This window comes from Branchiostoma belcheri, unplaced genomic scaffold (assembly GCF_001625305.1).
Source record: "Branchiostoma belcheri isolate BF01 breed outbred unplaced genomic scaffold, Haploidv18h27 scaffold70, whole genome shotgun sequence".
NCBI classification, from domain to species: Eukaryota; Metazoa; Chordata; class Leptocardii; order Amphioxiformes; family Branchiostomatidae; genus Branchiostoma; species Branchiostoma belcheri.
In genome coordinates, this window is record NW_017804354.1 from 119319 (window position 1) to 140167 (window position 20849).

General features: G+C 39.5%; 1 protein-coding gene across 1 annotated transcript; it reads right to left on the minus strand.

Annotated features, from left to right (window-relative positions):
- Nucleotides 1-11823: 11823 nt before the first annotated feature.
- LOC109484775 (tripartite motif-containing protein 3-like) lies at nucleotides 11824-16897 on the minus strand. The gene is made up of 2 exons (XM_019788141.1): nucleotides 16765-16897; nucleotides 11824-12599 (listed from the first exon to the last, which is right to left on the minus strand). Exons 1-2 carry the CDS (start codon nucleotides 16895-16897, stop codon nucleotides 11824-11826), a joined length of 909 nt encoding a protein of 302 aa, XP_019643700.1.
- Between the last annotated feature and the right edge of the window lie 3952 nt (nucleotides 16898-20849).

The window sequence follows — 20849 nt, forward strand, 5'->3', positions numbered from 1 at the left end:
CTCCGCAGACTCCAAATCTAAAGCGACAGGGCGAAATAAAAATAAAAAAAAGGCCAAGGCACCCCATGATAGCCGGAAATATTACAATATGAGCCATGAAGTGAACATACCAGACTGGTTTATAATCAAACAATAGATTTTGAAGTTTTATTGAAACAAAATTGCATTGTTACATTGAAAGACTTTGAGAAGTAGGAAGAAAGGCACTTTCTTCAACCGTTGGAGCCAAAAAATGATGTCTTTCATTGAGGCCACACCAATTTAATTTGTTGGTTCTCGGATTCGCCTCTTAATTTTTTTCTGATTTGCAAAAAAAAAAAATTCTGGTTCTGAATCAACTCAAAAATGGTCATATTTTCCCCCCAACAGTTGAGGAAAGACCTTTTCTTCCTAGATGTTACAGTTTTTCCATCTATCAATACAGTGGTTTGATTATAACTTCAAAATTCATTCTTTAAATTTTATCCCAGTCTTTTGTGTTGACTTCATGGCTCCTATCGAAGCATTTGGGGCTATAATAGGATGCCTAGACCTGTTTTTTTTCGCCCTGTCGCTTCATATTTTTTCTGAAAAAATCCGAGAACCAACAAATTAAATTGGTGTGGCCTGAGCATTTTGCAGTTAATTTAGAACCAACAATTTTTTTTTGATCAGAAAAAAATGGACAGGGCTATCTGAGAAGCAACAAATTAAATTGGCATGGCCTAATAAACGGTTGTTTAGGTTGACGAAGGTTAAACATCCAGGTAAACAATACTCATAGGAAATATATGAGCCTTTCTCATGTTCAGCTGTTTTTTTCCACTCGTTCCTACATGTAGATAATGTGCTAATCTGTTACATGTAGTTCATTAGTGATGCTGAAGAAGAGTCGTGGATGCCACTCAAAACATCCAGAATTTATTTCCCGTGGTTTATCCAGTAGTAGAGTTTGAATTTCCTATGATAAAGTTTGTTTAGTATAAGTCCAGTTTCCCAGCATCAAACCAAGAGAGAATATAGGATGTTACTAGGATTGTAGCTGCCATTAAGCATCCAGAGGACCTTGCCTGACTGATTGGCCCACCTAAAAAATGCCACTATCATGTGATAGTTACTCAGGGTTCTCACCTGAATTTTTCCACACGTAGGGTTAAGGTACAGAAGGACAACTATCTGCAGTGAAAGGTGCATATTGAGTCCAAAAAACATGACCACAGCAGGGGGTCTGATATTCTCTCCAAAAGAAAATTTTAACTCATTCCCTCACATAGCATCCCTTTCATATAGTATGGGATAATTCAAGTTGCTATGGTAGATAAATTCTCCAACCTCATACTTATTACCTTCGCCAAGAAGGTTATGTTTTCAGTAGCGTTTGTCTGTCTGTCTGTTTGTTTGTTTGTGAACAGCATAATAAGAAGCTTAATATGGATTGTCATGAAACTTGGTATGTGGGTAGGTCTTGATGAGACCTAGAAATGATTAGCTTTTGTTGGTACTGCAGCAGAACTTCCGGTTTTGATATCTCGAGATCTAGACAGGTTAGGGTAACGAATTTTGGTTGGTAGATAGCTCTTGGGGTAAGGAAGATGTGACCTGAGTTTAGATTAGACCCCCTAGCAGCTTGTTCTGGAACTTTAGGAGCGTTTCTTGAAAAATCTCCGAAGGTTGATAACTTAAGAATCTGTTGACGGATTGTCCTGATTTTTTGTATGTAGGTAGCTGAAGTGATGCTTGACATAATCAGATGGTAATTATGCAAATCAGGAGCTAATTTGCATAATTAATGAGGAAATTCTATAAATCTGCTTCTTTCGATAATAGGACTATGAAACACTTGTGACATGTAGTTGAGAACTAGAAAAACATCTGAGGATATAGATTATGTAAATGAAGACCTAATTTGCATAATTAATGGGAAATTGTTATAATTTCATAGTTGTAATTGCTGGGAATTTCATACTTGCCGCATTTGGAAGTTATGTGAAGGTGAACAATGAAGATAATTTTTCCACATTATGACCTCATTTGCATAATTCATAAGGAAGTGCTAGAATAGCCTATTTTGTTAAGATAAGGCTGCCATTGGGTGGAGAATATGATCAACTGATGTAATCCATGAAAATGACGCTCTTATTTGCGAAATCAATTATTAAAATTGTATAATTCGTCAACCGCAAGGGTTAACATCATTTGGCGAAGGTATGAGATCGTGGAACTCTTGTTATTACTTTGGAACTTGGCTGATTTAATGTCTGTGCCTACCTTTCTGGCGTTGTGGGTTGGTACCATTGGGTGGCCTTGTACCATTAATACTACCAAATACGTGTGGTTTGGTACCATTAATACCACCAGGGCTGGCTGGGCTGGTACCATTGATACCACCAATGCTGGGTGGGCTGGTACCATTGATACCACCAAATACGTGTGGTTTGGTACCATTGATACCACCAAGGCTGGGTGGGCTGGTACCATTGATACCATCAAGGCTGGGTGGGCTGGTACCATTGATACCACCAATGCTGGGTGGGCTGGTACCATCGATACCACCAAGGCTGGGTGGGCTGGTACCATTGATACCCCCAAAGCTGGGTGGGTCGGTACTGTCAGCACTTTTGATGGTAGCTATAGTTGTGCTAGTCAATTCTGTTGCATTTGGTGTAGTCAAGTTGTTGAGTTCTTGCATAGGACCATCCTGGAAAAGCAGCAACAAGAAGAAATGTAAAACAAGAATGGTAACATTTGCAAAGCAAATACAAAATGTTTGCCTTTTCACATTACGATGATCTATCTGACAAACTATTGCGCTGGCCAGCCTCTCCAACCATATTCTGCCATGCACTTCCTACAAGTTTGCCTGATTTGAAAAAACAAAAAGATTTAGGTTCTGAATCAACCCCAAAATGCTTTTATGTTGGCCCGTACAATTAACAAATAGCAAATTCGTATAACCAGGAGTTCAGCACCAAGGACAGGTACTTAACATTGATTATTCAGTACCGTTATTGAAATTTTCCTACAAGAAATATCAGAGAACCACCGAATAAAATTGGTTTGGGCTTATAGTGAAAAAAACGATGAATAAACGTCTGAGCAACTCAAAGCTTTGCAAGATCAGATGATATGAAGGATACTGTGCATTCACGCCAAGGGCATTTTTTAACCTTCTTATTAGTCTACCAGTGAGTTGAAAGCAAAAATATACAAAGCTTGTGCTCAAAATTATTTTGAAAAACTTTTTGTTTTTTTTGTGTGTATTGTTGTCTTTCATGATAGCATGGTATAATTTTGCTTCCTGAAAGTGTTGGGAATTCAGATTCAGATTTATTGAATATCGACTGGCATGCCACATTAAGTGCATGAAATATGTTGAGTGTTTACAACTTGTGCACAATTATAGCATAAAATCCTCCATCTATCTGCATCATTAGTAATAAAATATATCATAAAAACTTATCACATTCTAAAATCAGTACTACCAGAGAAAAATAACATCATAAAATCACTATGTATACAAAGATCAGGTCTTAGACAGTAGCTTTAAATTAGTGCACGAGGTACAAAAGACTAGTACTGTTCGTGTCTTTTTGTTTTATTAGATGTTGGCCTGAAAAATATTAATTGTGGCCTGAAAAAGCTGTTGATCTTACCTTTTGCATGCCTTGGGCGTAGAGATAGAATCCTAGGCCTATGATTGGTCCCACAACCAGCAGGACAACCCCCAAAGCAGCAATAAAGCAACTTGGAGTCACTGTAAGGCAGCCTTTTTTATATAGAAATTTTGTATTGTTTTTTTTTAGAATAAAAGAACAGATATTCATTGAACAGGCACAACATTCAAATCATTGTTCGAAATACTGGGTGCATATGCATCTTAGTGCAGGGAAAGTTAGAGGTTTGCATTTCTGATGTCTGCCTGTACCTAGCCTGCACTGGTCCATATACTGGGTTTATACAAACATGTACTAGGTGTTTGTGGATTTGTATTTGCTGCATTGACTGTCACCACCTATAAAGTTTAAAAGAAATAATGACAATGGTTTCTGAATGGTTCTAATAAAGTATGATCCATACGTCGAATGTTCTGAGTGGTGCAGGTAAATTTGTTTGTTGCAGATAATTTTCAATGTTATTCATGTATACACTGGTGCAGGTACGCAGAAAAAAGGATTTCAAGCACTGGATTGTTACAGATTATGACAACAATTATAAACTAGAAAGGCCGACATTTGCTTTGGAGCAAATTCAGCATGGCTTCACCACATTTTACGACATGGCATGAAAAGAAGGAGAATACTAGGGAAACAATGTTTTACATCAATATAAATATAGTGTAAAGTGACATATAACTACGAATACAACAGTTGCATAGCTATCCCCTACATTATTGATTAGTATTTTTATTTGCATAATGCAAATTGTTGATTTTCAAGATAAAAAAGCGTTTATGCCCCACATTCCAATGCTTGAGCAGGAAAGATTGACATACCTATCAAAACACTTCAATGCAGTACCTTTTAATATGGTATGCAGCTGTTCATGGAGTTAACTCAATCAAATTCCAACATCCAATCAACAGAAAGATTAGAGGAAAGCTGCATGCCTATTGATTCTTGCTCTGCATGCCAGACTGATGAATCATAGATAGTCATCCCCAACTATATCATAAATTGTGACCTGAAAACGGTCAAAAAGTCCCAAAGTATACAAGTTTAAGGGAGAGTATGCCAAAAATTACAATTAATTGTTGTTGGCAGATATGTAAAGCATACCCATACCATCCCATATCAGATGATTTGAATGTAATACCAGGTCTCCAGGACCCAAAATGTAAAGATTTTGTCTGAAAATAGCCAAAAAGTCCTATTTTACACAATTTTAAAGCCATGTATGACAAAAACGTGAATTGCATTCTTTGGACATGTGTCCAAGATATCTCCATACCGAATTTCAGGTCATTCGGATTTAATATTAGGGCACAGGAGCCAAAAATGTACATTTTTTGTCTGAAAATAGCCAAAAAGCCCTATTTTACACAATTTTAAAGTAGTGTATGTCAAAGAATGAATTACATTCTTTGGACATGTGTCCAATGTATTCCCATACCAACTTTCAGATCATTCGGATTTAATATAAGGGCACAGGAGCAAAAACTGTAGTAGTACTACATTTTTTGTCCAAACATAGCCCCAAAGCCCTATTTTACACAATCATAAAGTAGTGTATGTCAAATGCTTGAATGAGGTTTTGTAGACATATGTCCAAGGTATCCCCATACCAAATTTCACGTCATTTGGTTTTATTACCAGGGCTCCAGATCCCAAAACGTATATTTTTTGCCTGAAAATGGCAAAAAACCCAAATAAAATAATTTTTCAAAAAAAATGAAAAAAAAATGCCTGGGGGTATTTGCCCACTCTACCTTCATGCCAAATTGCATGTCATTTGGCCCAAAAATGAAGAAATTGAATCCATTTAACGAAATGGCAGGAGAAGAAGAAGAAACACAACTGAAGGAAAAACAATATGACTTCACCACATAGTGCACGAAGCTAGACCTAGATCTATATACTGTCATGAAACACAAGTTGATGTCTTACCGTGAAGTTTTTTCTCCTGTTTGGGGTTTGGTATGTTCATCGGATTTTGACGAAGTTCTTTTGCGTTTGGAGGATTGCGAGGCTTGTGCACATTTTTGGTGGTGTCATGACTAGAGTCATCTGAAACCTGCTGGTGAACGTTTGTTGTTCTGCTGAAATTAGTTTCGTGATCGGACATGTCTGTAACAGCGTAAGGTTCCATGTCACCATCACCGGTCACTTTACTGTCTGCCTTTGGAGCCTGTTGGCGAACATTTGTTGTTGCGTTGAGATAGGTTTCGTGATCGGACATGTTTGCAACAGCGTAAGGTTCCATGTCACACTCATCATTCACTGTACTGTCTGCTTGCATGATGTTTTCAGTGTTTTGCTGTTCTTTTTCAATGTTTCCAGTAGAGTTACCATCTTCTTCATTTTCCCCTGAGGCTGTGTACATGCCAGAGTTTTCAGCATGGATCGGATCAGATACAGAATATACATCAGCGACCTCTGGGGTGGGGATATCGTTATTATCTGCCAATATATAATGATGATCATTTGTGGTTGTATGTTCGACTTCATTGCCGGCTACATACGTAGCCTCCAACCTGTCTTGTCCTTGACTACTGGGAGCCATATAATAATGCTCATTTGTGGTTGTATGTTCGACTTCATTGCCAGCTACATACGTAGCCTCCAATCTGTCTTGTCTTTGACTACTGGGAGAGTTTTGGCCACATGTTGACATTCTTGTTGGCTCTGCAATAGTGCTTTCTGTGTACAGCACATTTTGGTCAGAGTGTAGATTATCTTCATTTTGTCCTGGGCTTGTCGGCTCCTCTGGATGGTTTGTATCATAAACAGGATTGTTCTCTTTTCTGATGGACTGAGACATTTTGAATCTGTTGGCAAAGCCAGAATGAGAACAAGATGTTATTTGTACCTTTGGTGGCAAGGTGGTCTTGTGGTTAGGTTTGACTCAGAATCTGAAGGTTCTGTGTACAAATCCATGGCAGTCCCCAGTGCTATACCTGGGAAAAAGCCACTTTACTCCTATTTACTCCTTGTCACCTGCTGTATATATGTCAGTCTCAGTAAATCAAACTTTACAGTATACCTACTGAAGGCTGAAATATATTGTTATTCCTACAATTTGCAGGAAAAATCTGCACTTGTACTTCGGGGGGTGTATTTTTTCTGTCTGCAAATTTGCCTGTATCAGAGAAATGTACATAACACTTACTGTTGCGTGAAGCCTTGAAAGCTGCAAATATTGACAAAACTGGACCAAGTTGTCTCGAAGACTGTTCCTGGCAAAATTTCTGGTCAGGAAAAACAGGTTTTCTCCGGCCGGCGCTGGGTGAATTTGAGGTGTGGTGCTCCCAACTTAGGTGGGGTTGTCTCAACTGGTAGACTAATAAGTAGATGAAAAACTGTCGTTGGCGTGCACACATTGAACTTCTATCTTTCATCTCATCTGATCTTGCCAAGCCTTGAGTTGCATAGATGTTTATTCATCTTTTTCTATACCAATGTATTTCCTTGCTTCTCTGACATTTTTATCAAAAATTCAGCCACTTGAATTAATGTGTAGTACCTGCCCTTGGTGCTGAACTCCTGTTCATACTAAATGCAGTTACTCATTTTTTTAATGTCAAGAACCAGGAAACTGTATTGACGTGGCCTATTCAAAACTTGTGAAATTTGTGCAACGTGTCATTCCCTGGTCCAGCTGCTATGTTGGGGTGGGATCCTGGCAGCCAATAGGATTATAGTGTTCTGAAATCATACATGTACAAGATGCCTCTCATCATTACCAAGAACATTTCAATAGGGCTTATTCACCACAGATTGTCACGTGACTCTTCCGCCGGGCAACGAGCATTGTCCGCCATTTTGGGGTGCAGCATGGTGCCTATCGCTATATATGGTACGTTTTGCAAACTCTTGGCGATAGTTGCGTATTTTGGGCCACAATCTACGTTTTGAACACTCTTCTTGTTCTAACATTGTCCTTGGGGTTGTTCTGGCTTCATGTCCACGTCTCATGTTCTCAAGATCGGCTTTTATCTTTTTTTGCTGACCAGAAATCGATGTGTTTTACCCTGGTGTAGGGGGCTGTACATGTAGATGGCAACGTGGGTAGCCATGAACACGGTAAATCTGTTGGAGCTACTTGTCCCTTTACTCTGTGGTAAATGTCCATGTAGAACAGGGCGATGGCAACTTGTAACACTCACCTTGTCTAGCCACAGTCGCGGCAGTGCGGACTGAGGAAGGCGGCCGATGGCCCCCGCAGCCTTTGCTTGTTATTATCCAGACTCAGTCCGGGGCTGTTCCAAAATAGCGACCTTTTGCGTATTCCGACTACAACATACTTGTCACCACGCAACTGCATGTCCCACAACACTCTCTACACATCCTGATACAACGCTTCCAGACTCTTAGAGGGTTTGAACCGATCCTGTGTGTAAAAACATCTGCCCAGTACCAAATACGAAGCTAAGTCGCATCAATGGACTCCGCTGGCCGTAGACGCCGTCTCGATCAGACTGATCAAAACTCAACAGAAACGGGTCAATCCCAACAGATTTTATTTTGTTTCAGTAACGAGAGGTATGAGTGGTGGTAAACTCTTCGTGTAATAGGACAAAGGACAGTTTACCGAACGTTTGTCGGCCATTTCAACGCTTGGAAACTCGCTGTAGAGATGCACCGCAAAACGTCGTCGCACGGGACATGAGGGGTCATGACGTCATGATGACGTGTGTTGAATAAGCTCTATAGCTTCATTTACGTCTTGCTTCATACATTGTAAAATATGTGTTGCCTCTGAAATGGCTTTACCATCAGAGCAATTTTTAATGTTTTTCTTATAAAACCAACAAATTAACTTGGTGTTGCCTTTAATATTTATAACACCTTTTGGCTTATAAAGATTTTTCAAGCTTTTGGGAGGCCTTCTTTGGTTTCAACATATCTTCCTTGTACTGAAATTCCTTTTCAGCACTGTCATTGATGTCATTTGGTATTTATAAAAACCTCAAATTTACTTAATGGAGAAAAGTCACTGGACTAATGAAATTTGGGAAGTTGAAATAGGAAAATGAAGAAATAAATTTTGCAAAAAATTAGAATTGAAATAGGAAAATGAAGAGATAAATTTTGCAAAACATTAGAATTAGCATCCAAAACAAGACCGTAGCATCCTATACAGGGACTATGGTGACTGTTGTCTGGTGAGCTTGGTTGCAGGAATGAAGCTATACTTTACTAAACTAGAACTAAGAAAGTCAGAATCTTTTGATAATTTTGAAGCAAGAAGTTCAACTAAAACAAAACATATTGGACAATAAGCATTTTTATTGCACCACACTGAATACAACATACCCCCATACATTTTGTTCTGTATTTAGGGCATGTTGATTTGATTATATGGATGACATCCACGCGCGCATGAATAAAAAAAAGTTTTCAGCCATACTGTAAATCGTACAAAACAGTTGCAGAATGAGCAAAAATATCAAGTTGCAAAATAAAAATGATGCCAATGTCGTAGAATGCCAAAATCAAACGAAAAAAATAAAGAAAGGAATTTGAAGGGTAGATTATCCACCCAACCATATTCTGTGTCATTTGTTCAACCTTCATGACCATAATGAAAGCAACTTTTTTTTGCCAAACTTTTTTTTATTCATACGCGCGCATCAGTTTTGGGGTTCCCAGAGGATGTCATCCATATAATCAAATCATCATAGCCTTACTGGGTCTTCTTGGAAATTAACTTTCATAACACAAATGTTGTCTTGTGATGAAATGAATAAATACAGTAGATAAAATTCTGACAAATGAGCAACCTAAAGGCAATGGTAGTATTTCTATCAAATACACCTTTATTTTCTATAACATCTATTGTAAGCAGTAGCTACTGAAGGTGTGATAAAGTCACTGACTGAACTCAGGCCATTAAGTCTATAAACTATAGACTATAATTTATAGTATAACTAGAAAGGCCAATATTTGCTTTGGAGCAAATACAGCGATGGGTTCACCACATTTTACGACATGGCAGGGAAAGAATGAGAAACACAAGGGAAAACAATGATTTACATTGATATAACTATAATATGAAGTAACATACAACTAAAACAACAGTTGGATAGCTATTCCCTACTTTATTGGTTAGGATTTTTAATTGCATAATGCAAACTGTTGATTTTCAAAATAAAAAAAAAACGTTCATGCCCCGCATTCCAATGCTGGAGCAGAAAAGCTTGAAATACCTACCAAAACACTTGAATAAAGACATACTGTCAGTATGGAAATGCTCTGTGCAGGTGTTAATCAAGTTAAATCCCAACAGCCAATCAGCAAGAAATGCTCTGTGCAGGTGGAAATGCTCTGTGCAGGTGTTAATCAAGTTAAATCCCAACAGCCAATCAGCAAGAAGTATAGAGGAAAGCTGCATGCCTATTGGTTGATGCCCTGCATTCCATTGTGATGACTCATGCCCAGACGTGGTAAACACGGCACACTAACACAGTAATACATTTGCTATAACACAGCCCAAAAAACTCAAATAAAACCATTCTAAAAGCCTGTATCACAAAAATTTAAAAAACGCCTAGGGGTATTTGCCCACTGTACCTCCATACCAAATTTCAGGACCTTAGGCCCTAAAATGAAGAAGCTGAATCCATTTAAAAAATGGCAGGAGAAGAAGAAGAAGAAGAAACATCAGAAAAAGCAATATGGGTTCACCACCACTTCGTGGTGTGGTGAACCCATAATCAGGGCTTGAAATTCAGATTTGGGAATAGGTGCACTGGTGCACCCAACCTAAAATATTGGGTGCACAAAAATGTTTTCGGGTGCACCATGGAAACATTACAAGAAGTCATACAAGAACGATTTTATTATTTTCTGACACTTAGATATCATGATTATGCTGTATACTACTGTACATTTAACATCGTGACATACGTTAAAACCTACAAAAATATTTGGATGCACTGGTGCACCCAAAGAAAAAAATTGGGTGAAGAGCTCCAAATTTGGGTGCACCAAGGTGCACATGCACCCAGTATTTCGAGTCCCTAGGCTGATAATCTATATACAAATGTACATAAATTAAATCAGGCCAATGTGGTAATTAATACACCAAATCACTGACCAAATAATGGCTCACAGTTTTTTTTCTATTCTTTTCTTTTCATCAGCCAGGGTAGCCCGCTCAGTGATTTAACACTGCTTTACAGTCGGGCCCTGGAAAAGAAGTTGATTAAACATTTTGTAGTTATGTAGTATGAATTATGTGTACTTGCCTGTTCATGGCCTGATTGGCCACTACAAATACAAAATCATCATCTTGATCCAGTGAAAACTAATTCTACCACTGAGCATGACAGAGAAGACAGATGCTATGTACAGTATTTACAGGTTCATTGTACTGGGGGAATTCCTGTTTATTTAGCTCTTTTGTACCAAAGCACAATGAACAGTAGACCATTGGCATGGCTGAACGTCCCATCCTAAGGCCTGTAACCCTTTCCAGTAGTGTGCATGTTGAGTGAGCAGCAACAACAGCCAGGATTTGAACTACATACAACATGTATGTCCAGTGCCACTTTATACATGTAGAATACACAGTCAGCCTTCTTGATGCTCCCAACCTAGAAGGTCACTATGATGATGATGATGATGATTAAACTTACAAAACCTTCTCTGACAACAGGTGGTGACAGGAACAGGCAGTACCCAGGGTGCAACTCTGTGTGGCAGGTGTTCCAAATCCAAGATGGCGGCCATCAGTGGACAGGATGGAGTTACAGATTTGGGTGAGTTTCATCCTTGGGAGACGTGCTCCATCTTCTTAAGGTAGTGAGTGGTTCTTAATCTTCTTTTCTGTATTTCTTAAATCGTTCCTCATTCAGACTCAACTTTTCCTCTCAGTGTCAGCTGTTTATCTTGTCCTCTTGTTGCATTTGTATTTGAGAATCGGGGCCTGCATGCCCTTTTTCGTAAGGCGTAAATCAGGCTATTTTAGTCTTCGTAATCCATAGGCAGCCACCCCAGGCAGCCACCCCACAGATTAACGTATTTCGTAATATTCATCAGCCGCAATGCGTAAAGTCATAATCAGCTGTGAGAACATAATTCGTCATCGGCCGCGAAAATTTTGCGTAATTCATAACCACTACCCCCCATGCAGGCCATCAAGAATGTCTGAAAATCACAGCAATATTGATGAATTGGGGTGTCCCTAATATTTGGGCAAGATGGTTACAGACCACTTTTGACTAACCAAAAGCTGCCCCTCCCCACCTGTAGCAACATGCTTGGGTTGATTAATGTAAGCTACGGTGCGGATGTGGTTTCCCTCAGCTGTGAACATCTCCACTCGGCTGTTCCTACTATCAGCCACAATCACACGCCCCGAACTGTCCACACAGATACCTTCGGGGAAATAAAGATTCCCTGCTCCAGTACCTCTACTACCAAAACTGGACAGGTAGACTCCGTTCTTGTCATACTTATTAATACGAGAGCCAGTACTTTCTATAACATAGATGTTCCCTTTCGTGTCTACGGTTACAGAATGTGGCATTATAAACCCTGCTGCTGGCAACCTGGTCATGTTACATGCTGGTGTCGGTGTGTAAGAAGGACTAAACCACAGAACCTCGACCTGTCCTAGAGTCAGTATGATTCTGTTAGAAAGCTTGTGCCAGGCAATCCCATAGATTTGTTTTTTACTAGTGCTGCTGCATGTGAATTTGGCAGGGACATGGCCGTCTTTGCTGTACTGTTGGATGACATTTTCGTACGTGGAACGTTGGTTCATGAGACCTCTGTACAATACAATCCACAGGGTGTCATTGTGGCCTATGCATACCGCTTGTGGTTTCATATTTCCTGTGGAGAAACTGCGAAGAAAATCTCCCTTCATGCTGAAGACCTGGATTCTTTTGTTGAGCTCGTCAGCCACAAATATCTCGTTAGTTGAGGACACGGCCAGTCCTTCCACTCTGTCGTAAACTGTCAGGCCAAAGGTGACGTTCTTTTTCACTTCTGCTAGTAAAACGCTTAGTGTGGTGGCCACCACTTTTTAGACTATAAGATATATTAGATAGATTCATGTACATTGATAGATCGATAGTTGGATGGATAGTCATTGTTTGAATATCAACCCATCCTTTTGTGTTGACTTCATGGCTCCTATCGTTGCATTTGAGGCTTTAATAGGATGCCAAGACTTGTTTTTTTTTCGCCCTGCCACTTCATATTTTGTCTGAAAAAATCTGAGAACCAACAATTTTAAATTGGTGTGGCCTAAGATAGATATAGAGGGAGAAATAAATAGGTAGATAGATATGATATTACATGTAGATAAATAAGATACTACTGCAAGTCTCAACAGTTTAGCCCTTCAAAATTAGGAAAAGTTGTAGATAGTATCATTTTGAGATGAAGATAAGTAAGTCCTCATACTATGAGAATCAATTAATTCACCACTGAAAAGACATGATCATAAAACTAGACTGTTAATTGGCCACAGTTGTTTAGGTACAGGTCCTGAACCTTAACCACTGTACCTGTACCTGATCATGCTTAAGGCACATACTGCTACCAGAAGAAGAGAAGTAGATATTTGTACCCACCTTCACAGTGGTATGTTACTTCCAGGTACTTCTTTATGCCCGGACAGTGTACATAAGGGTGGGGAAGGGTGATATTGTTTATTTGCCTATCACACTGTTGCAACCCCTGACATTGCCGCCTTATCAAGGCCAGGAACACATTTTGCCTGTTACAAAATATGAGAAGCATGTTAAAACCATTGGTTATTGTAATTGAATTAAGCTAATGTTCATTAAGTTGACCCATATGAATAGCTTAAGGCTTATGTAAAAATCAGACAGCTGTGAATTTTACAAATGTCATACATGCTTTTCTCCAATATTTATGATAGTATTGATACAAGACATCTCAAGTTACACAGTGTTATACATGTACAACTTCTATACACATTAAATACCAAGAGAAAAAATTACAAGACAAATATTTGATAGAAAGTACAAAGTCATGTAGTTAAGAGGAACTGAATAATCAAGTCTGATTACTCCTCCCAACAAAGAAAGAATGTTACGACTAAAGCTTATATTTGCCATCAAGCCTGTAGAGAACCTCACCTGACTAAATCACACTCCTATTGGCCAGCCCACCCAATAGTTGTTGCCAGTGAGTAAGAGATTGTGTAAACACAGGCTTCTACAAGTGGACATACCCTTCAGAGGGCTGCTAGCTATAGGGGTGGGATTAGATCAGTTATGGTGCTCCTACCTGCCATTGTCATCTTTACACGTGTCACAAGAGTTCAGTTTACATCCACAGCGAGGACCGTTTTCCCTCCGACCGTAGAATGCATCATCGATCACGATCAGCTCATTCGCTGCACAAGACAGTCGCATATTCTCCTCTTCACAGGTCGTTCCTGCATCAGTGATACAGGGCTCCAAATTCATTTTTTGGCATAGATGCAATAGTGCACCCAACCTAAAATATTACACTGCACAAAAAAAATGTTTGGGTGCACCAAAAATAAACTAAGTAGAATGTCAGCAAAAACTAACTACTACTTGTAGGTATGTTTCGTTTCTAGAGAAAAGTACTATAAGAATGATTTCATTATTTTTTCTGACAATATTTGGGTGCACTAAGGTGCACATGCACCCAGTATTTTGAGCCCTGGTACATGTAACCAGGCTAAAAATTTTATAGAATCTTACCTGAAATTTGAAAAGTATAAAGCAACCAACCTAATCGTATTGTACAGTACATTGTACCAGTTTTTAATACATGATTATACTAAGTCTTACTTTTGTAGGTACCATTGATACCACCAAGGCTGGGTGGGGTGGTACCATCAGTGGTCCCAAGGCTGGGTGCGGTGGTACCATCAGTGGTCCCAAGGCTGGGTGGGTTGGTACCATTGATACCACCAAGGCTGGGTGGGTTGGTACCATTGATACCACCAATGCTGGTTGGTACCATTGATACCACCAATGCTGGGTGAGTTGGTACCGTCAGTGCTCCTGATGGTAGTTACAAGTATCGGTTTTGTTGCATTCAGTGTACTCAAGTTCTTAACTGCTTGCTTAGTCTGGAAAAAAATGAAAAAAATATCATTGTAGTTTATTCTTGACATTTAGTGTCAAGAAAAATATTATCATGAAATATTCGTTACATCACTTGTTTAAGATATTTTAAAGCCAGCTGCAAAATTTTATTTGAAGCTCTAAAGAGAGACAGTAGACTCGAAGTATGTTTTTTTTAAATATGATTTTCTGACATCCTCATTTTATGTTGCACTGCCCCTAGACTTATTTCTGTGCACCTACAATATTGCCAAATATAAATTTCGAGCTCTGAACTTTTATTTCCTTTTTTATTCTTGCAGTATTATTGTTGCAGTATTCTTCTACTAGTTTACTTGATGGGAGTAATACGTATGTAATTGAAACAATATTATTTAAGGCAATTCCAATTTAAAGGACATTTAATATTTTCGGTTTTGGTGCCTTTCAACCCAAAATCCTATTTTCAAAAGGTGATCCATTGGTTTCTACCAGTCCCGCACAGGTAGGGGTGATATTTGATCCAAATCCATGTTCACGTTTGATGCCTGCCTATTCCACGAGGAGACTGCGGTGACATCATGGGTCCTATTAAAATTGATTCACTCTATAGTATATGTATGTCTTGATTGTAGAGGGGCTGACATGCTGAAAGCAGCCTACCAAATTCTGTCTCATGATTATTTGTCCTCTGCCTTCTCTGTATCCTTTTCTTTTTGTTGTGATGTTCTTTTATGTACTAATATTAACGTTCACAGAGTAGTGATTTCATACCTACCTAGCTTAATTCAGATTAATTTTTTTGGCTAATCAGAGGATGCATAGGTTCTGTTTTTCTTTTCATTTTTTCTGTTTTTCTTTTCATTTTTTTTTCAAATATTTTCAGAAAGATCCAATAAGACCTTAACTTATGGTGTAAAATTGAGCCCAGACAAAGATGTTGACCTTACCTTTTGCAGACCTTGGGTGTTGTGAGAGCATCCTATGATGAGTCCGGTGGTGATTACTCCCACCAGAAGCAGGACAACCCCAAAAGCAACGAGAAAGCATTTTCGATTCTCTGCAAAACAACCTTTTAAAATTTTTTCATTAGCAGTTTTTCTTAGAAAAAACATATGAGTGGCACAAATAAGCAGGAAATTAAGAAGCAGAAAACATTGATAAAATATGAAATTAAAGAAGAGTTACACAGAAACCCCAGAAACTTAACAGTTAGTAATGAACAATTCAGTGTGTTGGGTTACATCATGTTGCAGTTTCATATCAGGAGGGATTTAGACTCCTGTCAGACCATATATATGAAATGTGTTTGAGTAAGAATTAACAGAGCAGACCATTTGCGAAGGTAATTATTTTGAATTATGCATCACCTTGCAAATGTTACCTTTCTAGTTACAGATTATCAGATTGGTTGTGTTTTGTCACCTTAATTATTTTTTAACAAGGCTTATGACCTCAAAATTTGAAAGTGAAAGAATCTTGTTTTTTTGCCCTATCGCATTAGATTTGGTGTCTGTGGAGGATGTCATCCATAAAATTTGCTTGCTGTGGCCTAAACAACAAGCTAGACATAGAGTGTCATGAAACTTTACAGAATGTATGACTGTCATCCTACCCCAAAGTTTGTTGGCCTGTTGGAAGTTTGGTATGTACATCGGATTCATATTAAGTTCCTTTGCATGTGGAGGATTGCGAAGCTTGTGTAGGAGTTCAGTGGTTTGTTGGCGAACGTTTGTTGAACCTCTGAGATAGGACTCGTGATCGGTGTTTGCAACAGCGTAAGGTTCCATGTCACCATCACCAGTTGCTGTACTGTGTGCTTGCATGGCCATCTTGCCATGAAGTTTATTGGCCTATTTGTGGTTTGATTTGTACATTGGATTTTGAAGAAGATCTGCTGGGCTTATTGGAGGATTGCAAAGCTTGTGTACATGTACGGTGGTCTCATGACTAGAGTCATCTGAAGCCTGTTGGCAAACATTTGTTGAACCTCTGAGATGAGGCTTCGTGATCGGACATGTTTGCAACAGCATAAGGTTCCATGTCACCATCATCAGTTACTGTACTGTCTGCCTTTGAAGCTTGTTGGCGAACGTTTGTTGTTGCGCTGAGGTACGCTTCGTGGTCGGACATGTCTGCAACAGCGTAAGGTTGCATGTCACACTCATCATTCACTGTACTGTCTGCTTGGATGGCCATCTTACCGTGAGGTTTTGGGTTTGATCTGTACATTGGATTTTGAAGAAGATCTGCTGGGTTTATTTTAGGATTGCAAAGCTTGTGTACATGTACGGTGGTGTCAGGCTGAGATTTGTTAGCCTTTCTGTTGGAGTTGAAATTCATGGTCACTGTACTGTCTGCTTGCTTAATGTTTTCAGTGTTTTGCTGTTCTTTTTCACTGTTTCCAATAGAGTTACCATCTTCTTCATTTTCCCCTGAGGCCGTGTACATGGCAGAGCTTTCAGCATGGATCGGATCAGATACAGAATATACATCAGCGACCTCTGGGGTGTTATTATCTGCCATATAATAATGCTCATTGGTGGTTGCATGTTCGACGTCATTGCCCGCTACATACGTAGCCTCCAACCTGTCTTGTCCTTGACTACTGGCAGAGTTTTGGCCACATGTTGACATTCTTGTTGGCTCTGTAGTAGTGCTTTCTGTGTACAGCACATTCTGATAAGAGGGTATATTATCTTGTTCATTTTTTCCTAGGCTTGTCGGCTCCTCTGGATGGTTTGTATCATAAACAGGATTGTTCTCTTTTCTGATGGACTGAGACATTTTGAATCTGTTGGCAATGTCAGAATGAGAACAAGATGTTATTTGTACATTTAGTAGCAAGGTGGTCTTGTGGTTAGGTTTGACTCAGAATCTGAAGGTTCTGTGTACAAATCCATGGCAGGCCCCAGTGCTATACCTGGGAAAAGGCCACTTTACTCCTATTTACTCCTTGTCACCTGCTGTATATATGTCAGTCTCAATAAATCAAACTTTACAGTATACCTCCTGAAGGCTGAAATATATTGTTATTCCTACAATTTGCAGGAAAAATCTGCACTTGTACTTCGGGGGGTGTATTTTTTCTGTCTGCAAATTTGCCTGTATCAGAGAAATCTACATAACACTTACTGTTATGTGAAGCCTTGAAAGCTGCAAATACTGACAGAACTGGATCAAGTTGTCTCGGAGACTGTTGCTGGCAAAATTTCTGGTCAGGAAAAACAGGTTTTCTCCGGTCGGCGCTGGGTGAATTTGAGGTGTGGTGCTCCCAACTCAGGTGGGGTTGTCTCAACTGGTAGACTAATAAGTAGATGAAAAACTGTCGTTGGCGTGCACACATTGAACTTCTATCTTTCATCTCATCTGATCTTGCCAAGCCTTGAGTTGCAAAGATGTTTATTCATCTTTTTTCTATACCAATGTATTTCCTTGGTTCTCTGACATTTTTATCAAAAATTCAGCAACTTGAATCAATGTGTAGTACCTGTCCTTGGTGCTGAACTCCTGGTCATATTAAATACAGTTTCTCATTTTTTTAAATGTCAAGAACCAGGAAACTGTATTGACGTGGCCTATTCAAAACTTGTGAAATTTGTGCAACGTGTCATTCCCTGGTCCAGCTGCTATGTTGGGTGGGATCCTGGCAGCCAATAGGATTATAGTGTTCTGAAATCATACATGTACAAGGATCTTTCATCGGTACCAGGAATTCTACAGAAGATTTATTTTATGTCTAGCTTACGCCATGTTGGTTCCGAAATGGAAAGAATATTGACAGTCTGCTAAGGTAGCTGTTTGGCACAAAATTTTTATCAGAGATAGAGATTGTTAAATATGCTGTAATTTCTCCCATCCAAGTTTCTTCCCAGCCCTCTGTTTTCACGTTTTGCTGATGCCGAAATTTACTTCAGAATGTCAGAAAACCAAGGATATGCAAATTGGTGTAACCTTTAGCTAAAAGCCATTTCTTCATAATAAAGTCTGGTTTGTTTCATTCTAACTACTAGTATATACTAGTGTAATCAAATATGTTGGAGGACACAATGTCATACTAGAAGTTGATTTTATTGGTGACATTTCTTGACAAGGTTGGACATCTGAAACTCTTCATAATATTATCCAATGCAAAATTTCCTTATCAAAATATTTGGAAACAATATCCTTCATACATCTCAGTCTTTTTCCTCTACTGTACATTATAACCAAATCATGCATTCAATACAGTCTTTTCATTGATCATGCTAGCACCCCCTTTCAACGTGCGGTACGTTCTGCGGGAGAGTGCGGTACGTTCTGCGGGAGAGTACGGTACGTCCAGTGGGAGAGTGCGGTACGTTCTGCGGGAGAGTGCGGTACGTCCTGCGGGAGAGTACGGTACGTCCAGTGGGAGAGTGCGGTACGTCCAGTGGGAGAGTGCGGTACGTTCTGCGGGAGAGTGCGGTACGTCCTGCGGGAGAGTGCGGTACGTTATGCGGGAGAGTGCGGTACGTTCTGCGGGAGAGTGCGGTACGTTCTGCGGGAGAGTGTGGTACGTTCTGCGGGAGAGTGCGGTACCCTGTGCGGTATGTCCTGCGGGAGAGTGCGGTACGTTCTGCGGAAGAGTGCCGGACATCCTGCGGGAGAGTGCGGTACTTTCAGCGGGAGAGTGCGGTACGTTCTGCGGGAGAGTGCGGGACGTCCTGCGGGAGAGTGTGGTACGTTCTGCGGAAGAGTGCCGGACATCCTGCGGGAGAGTGCGGTACGTTCAGCGGGAGAGTGCGGCACGTTCTGCGGGAGAGTGCGGGACGTCCTGCGGGAGAATGCGCAGAACTTTCGCAGAACTGGTAATGGGAAACGCCGCTGCGAAACGTCTGCGTAAGAAATCTTTCGCGAGATTTCGGTCGTTAATGAGCAGCCTTTGTATTTTGAGATTTACATGACACTTATTCCACCTTTTTTCACGTATTTGTTGACAATTTGTGGACAATACGGGGGATTATCAGCGCGGCGGGTCAACGCGGTTTTGGCCGTAGGCGATTGATTTTTACCATTTGACACTTTCATATTTGATACTGATTCGTGTGATTCCAATAAACATTTCACCTAACTACGTACGAACTAGTTGGAAGAATGATAGGTGCATGGATGCCTGTACATGATTTAACAAACACTGAAAATCTGACGCTAAAACTGCCAGACATTTTGCTCTTCTCTGTTGGAACAACGAAAGCGGGAGGTCAATGACCTGCGCCCCGCGAGTAAACAAAAAGTTACAAACGCGGTGAAACACTTAGTAATGGAATCGTACCTAGTTAGCTCGGTTCGTAACGCGCAAGGCGGCAATTCCAGGCATTGCAAGTTCGAACCCCGGTATATCGAATATTTTTTTAACCATTTCAACATTTCTAACAATTTTAACATTTTCAACAATTTTAACATTTTTAACAATTTTAACATTTAACATTTTTAACCATTTTACATTTTAACAATTTTAACATTTAATTTTAACATTTTCTTTTTAATATCCGTTGTTTAACATTCAAAAACTGATTGTTCTTACTCAAGACTGTCAATAATAATAGAATGCTAGTCTTTTGTATTTTTCCAACATACAAACCAAAATTACTTTGATGTTGTCACAAAAGTATGGAGCTGTCAAGAGAGAAGGAATACGGTACTCTGCCAGTGTGAAGAATCTACAGAGGTATTACCACTCACTAGTAGCGAGAGAAAGACCACATTGAATGATGATGATGAGGACGAATCATATGGAGCACTATTATAGCTAGTACAGAAATTCTACTGCTTTACTTTACTTTCTTTCACTCTGTACATGCAATTAGCTCACCGGCATGATTTTAAAAATAAAGGTTATGATAATCATAGTATATGTATAGCTTATTCAATGTATGGTTTCATAGTTTGTGATTGTAAATAAGGCCATGTTGATTTGATTATATGGATGACATCTGTGCGCGCATCGGCTTTCGTTCATTTCCAAACTAAGTTTACGACAATCATACAAAACATCTGGAAACTAAGTAAACATACTCCGTAAATTTATTACTGTAATTCCCGATTTTTTTTCACTGTACCGCAACGCAAGCGGGAGATTAATGTTCACGGTTTTCACTGTCACCTCTGTACCGTGAACTTATAGACTGGT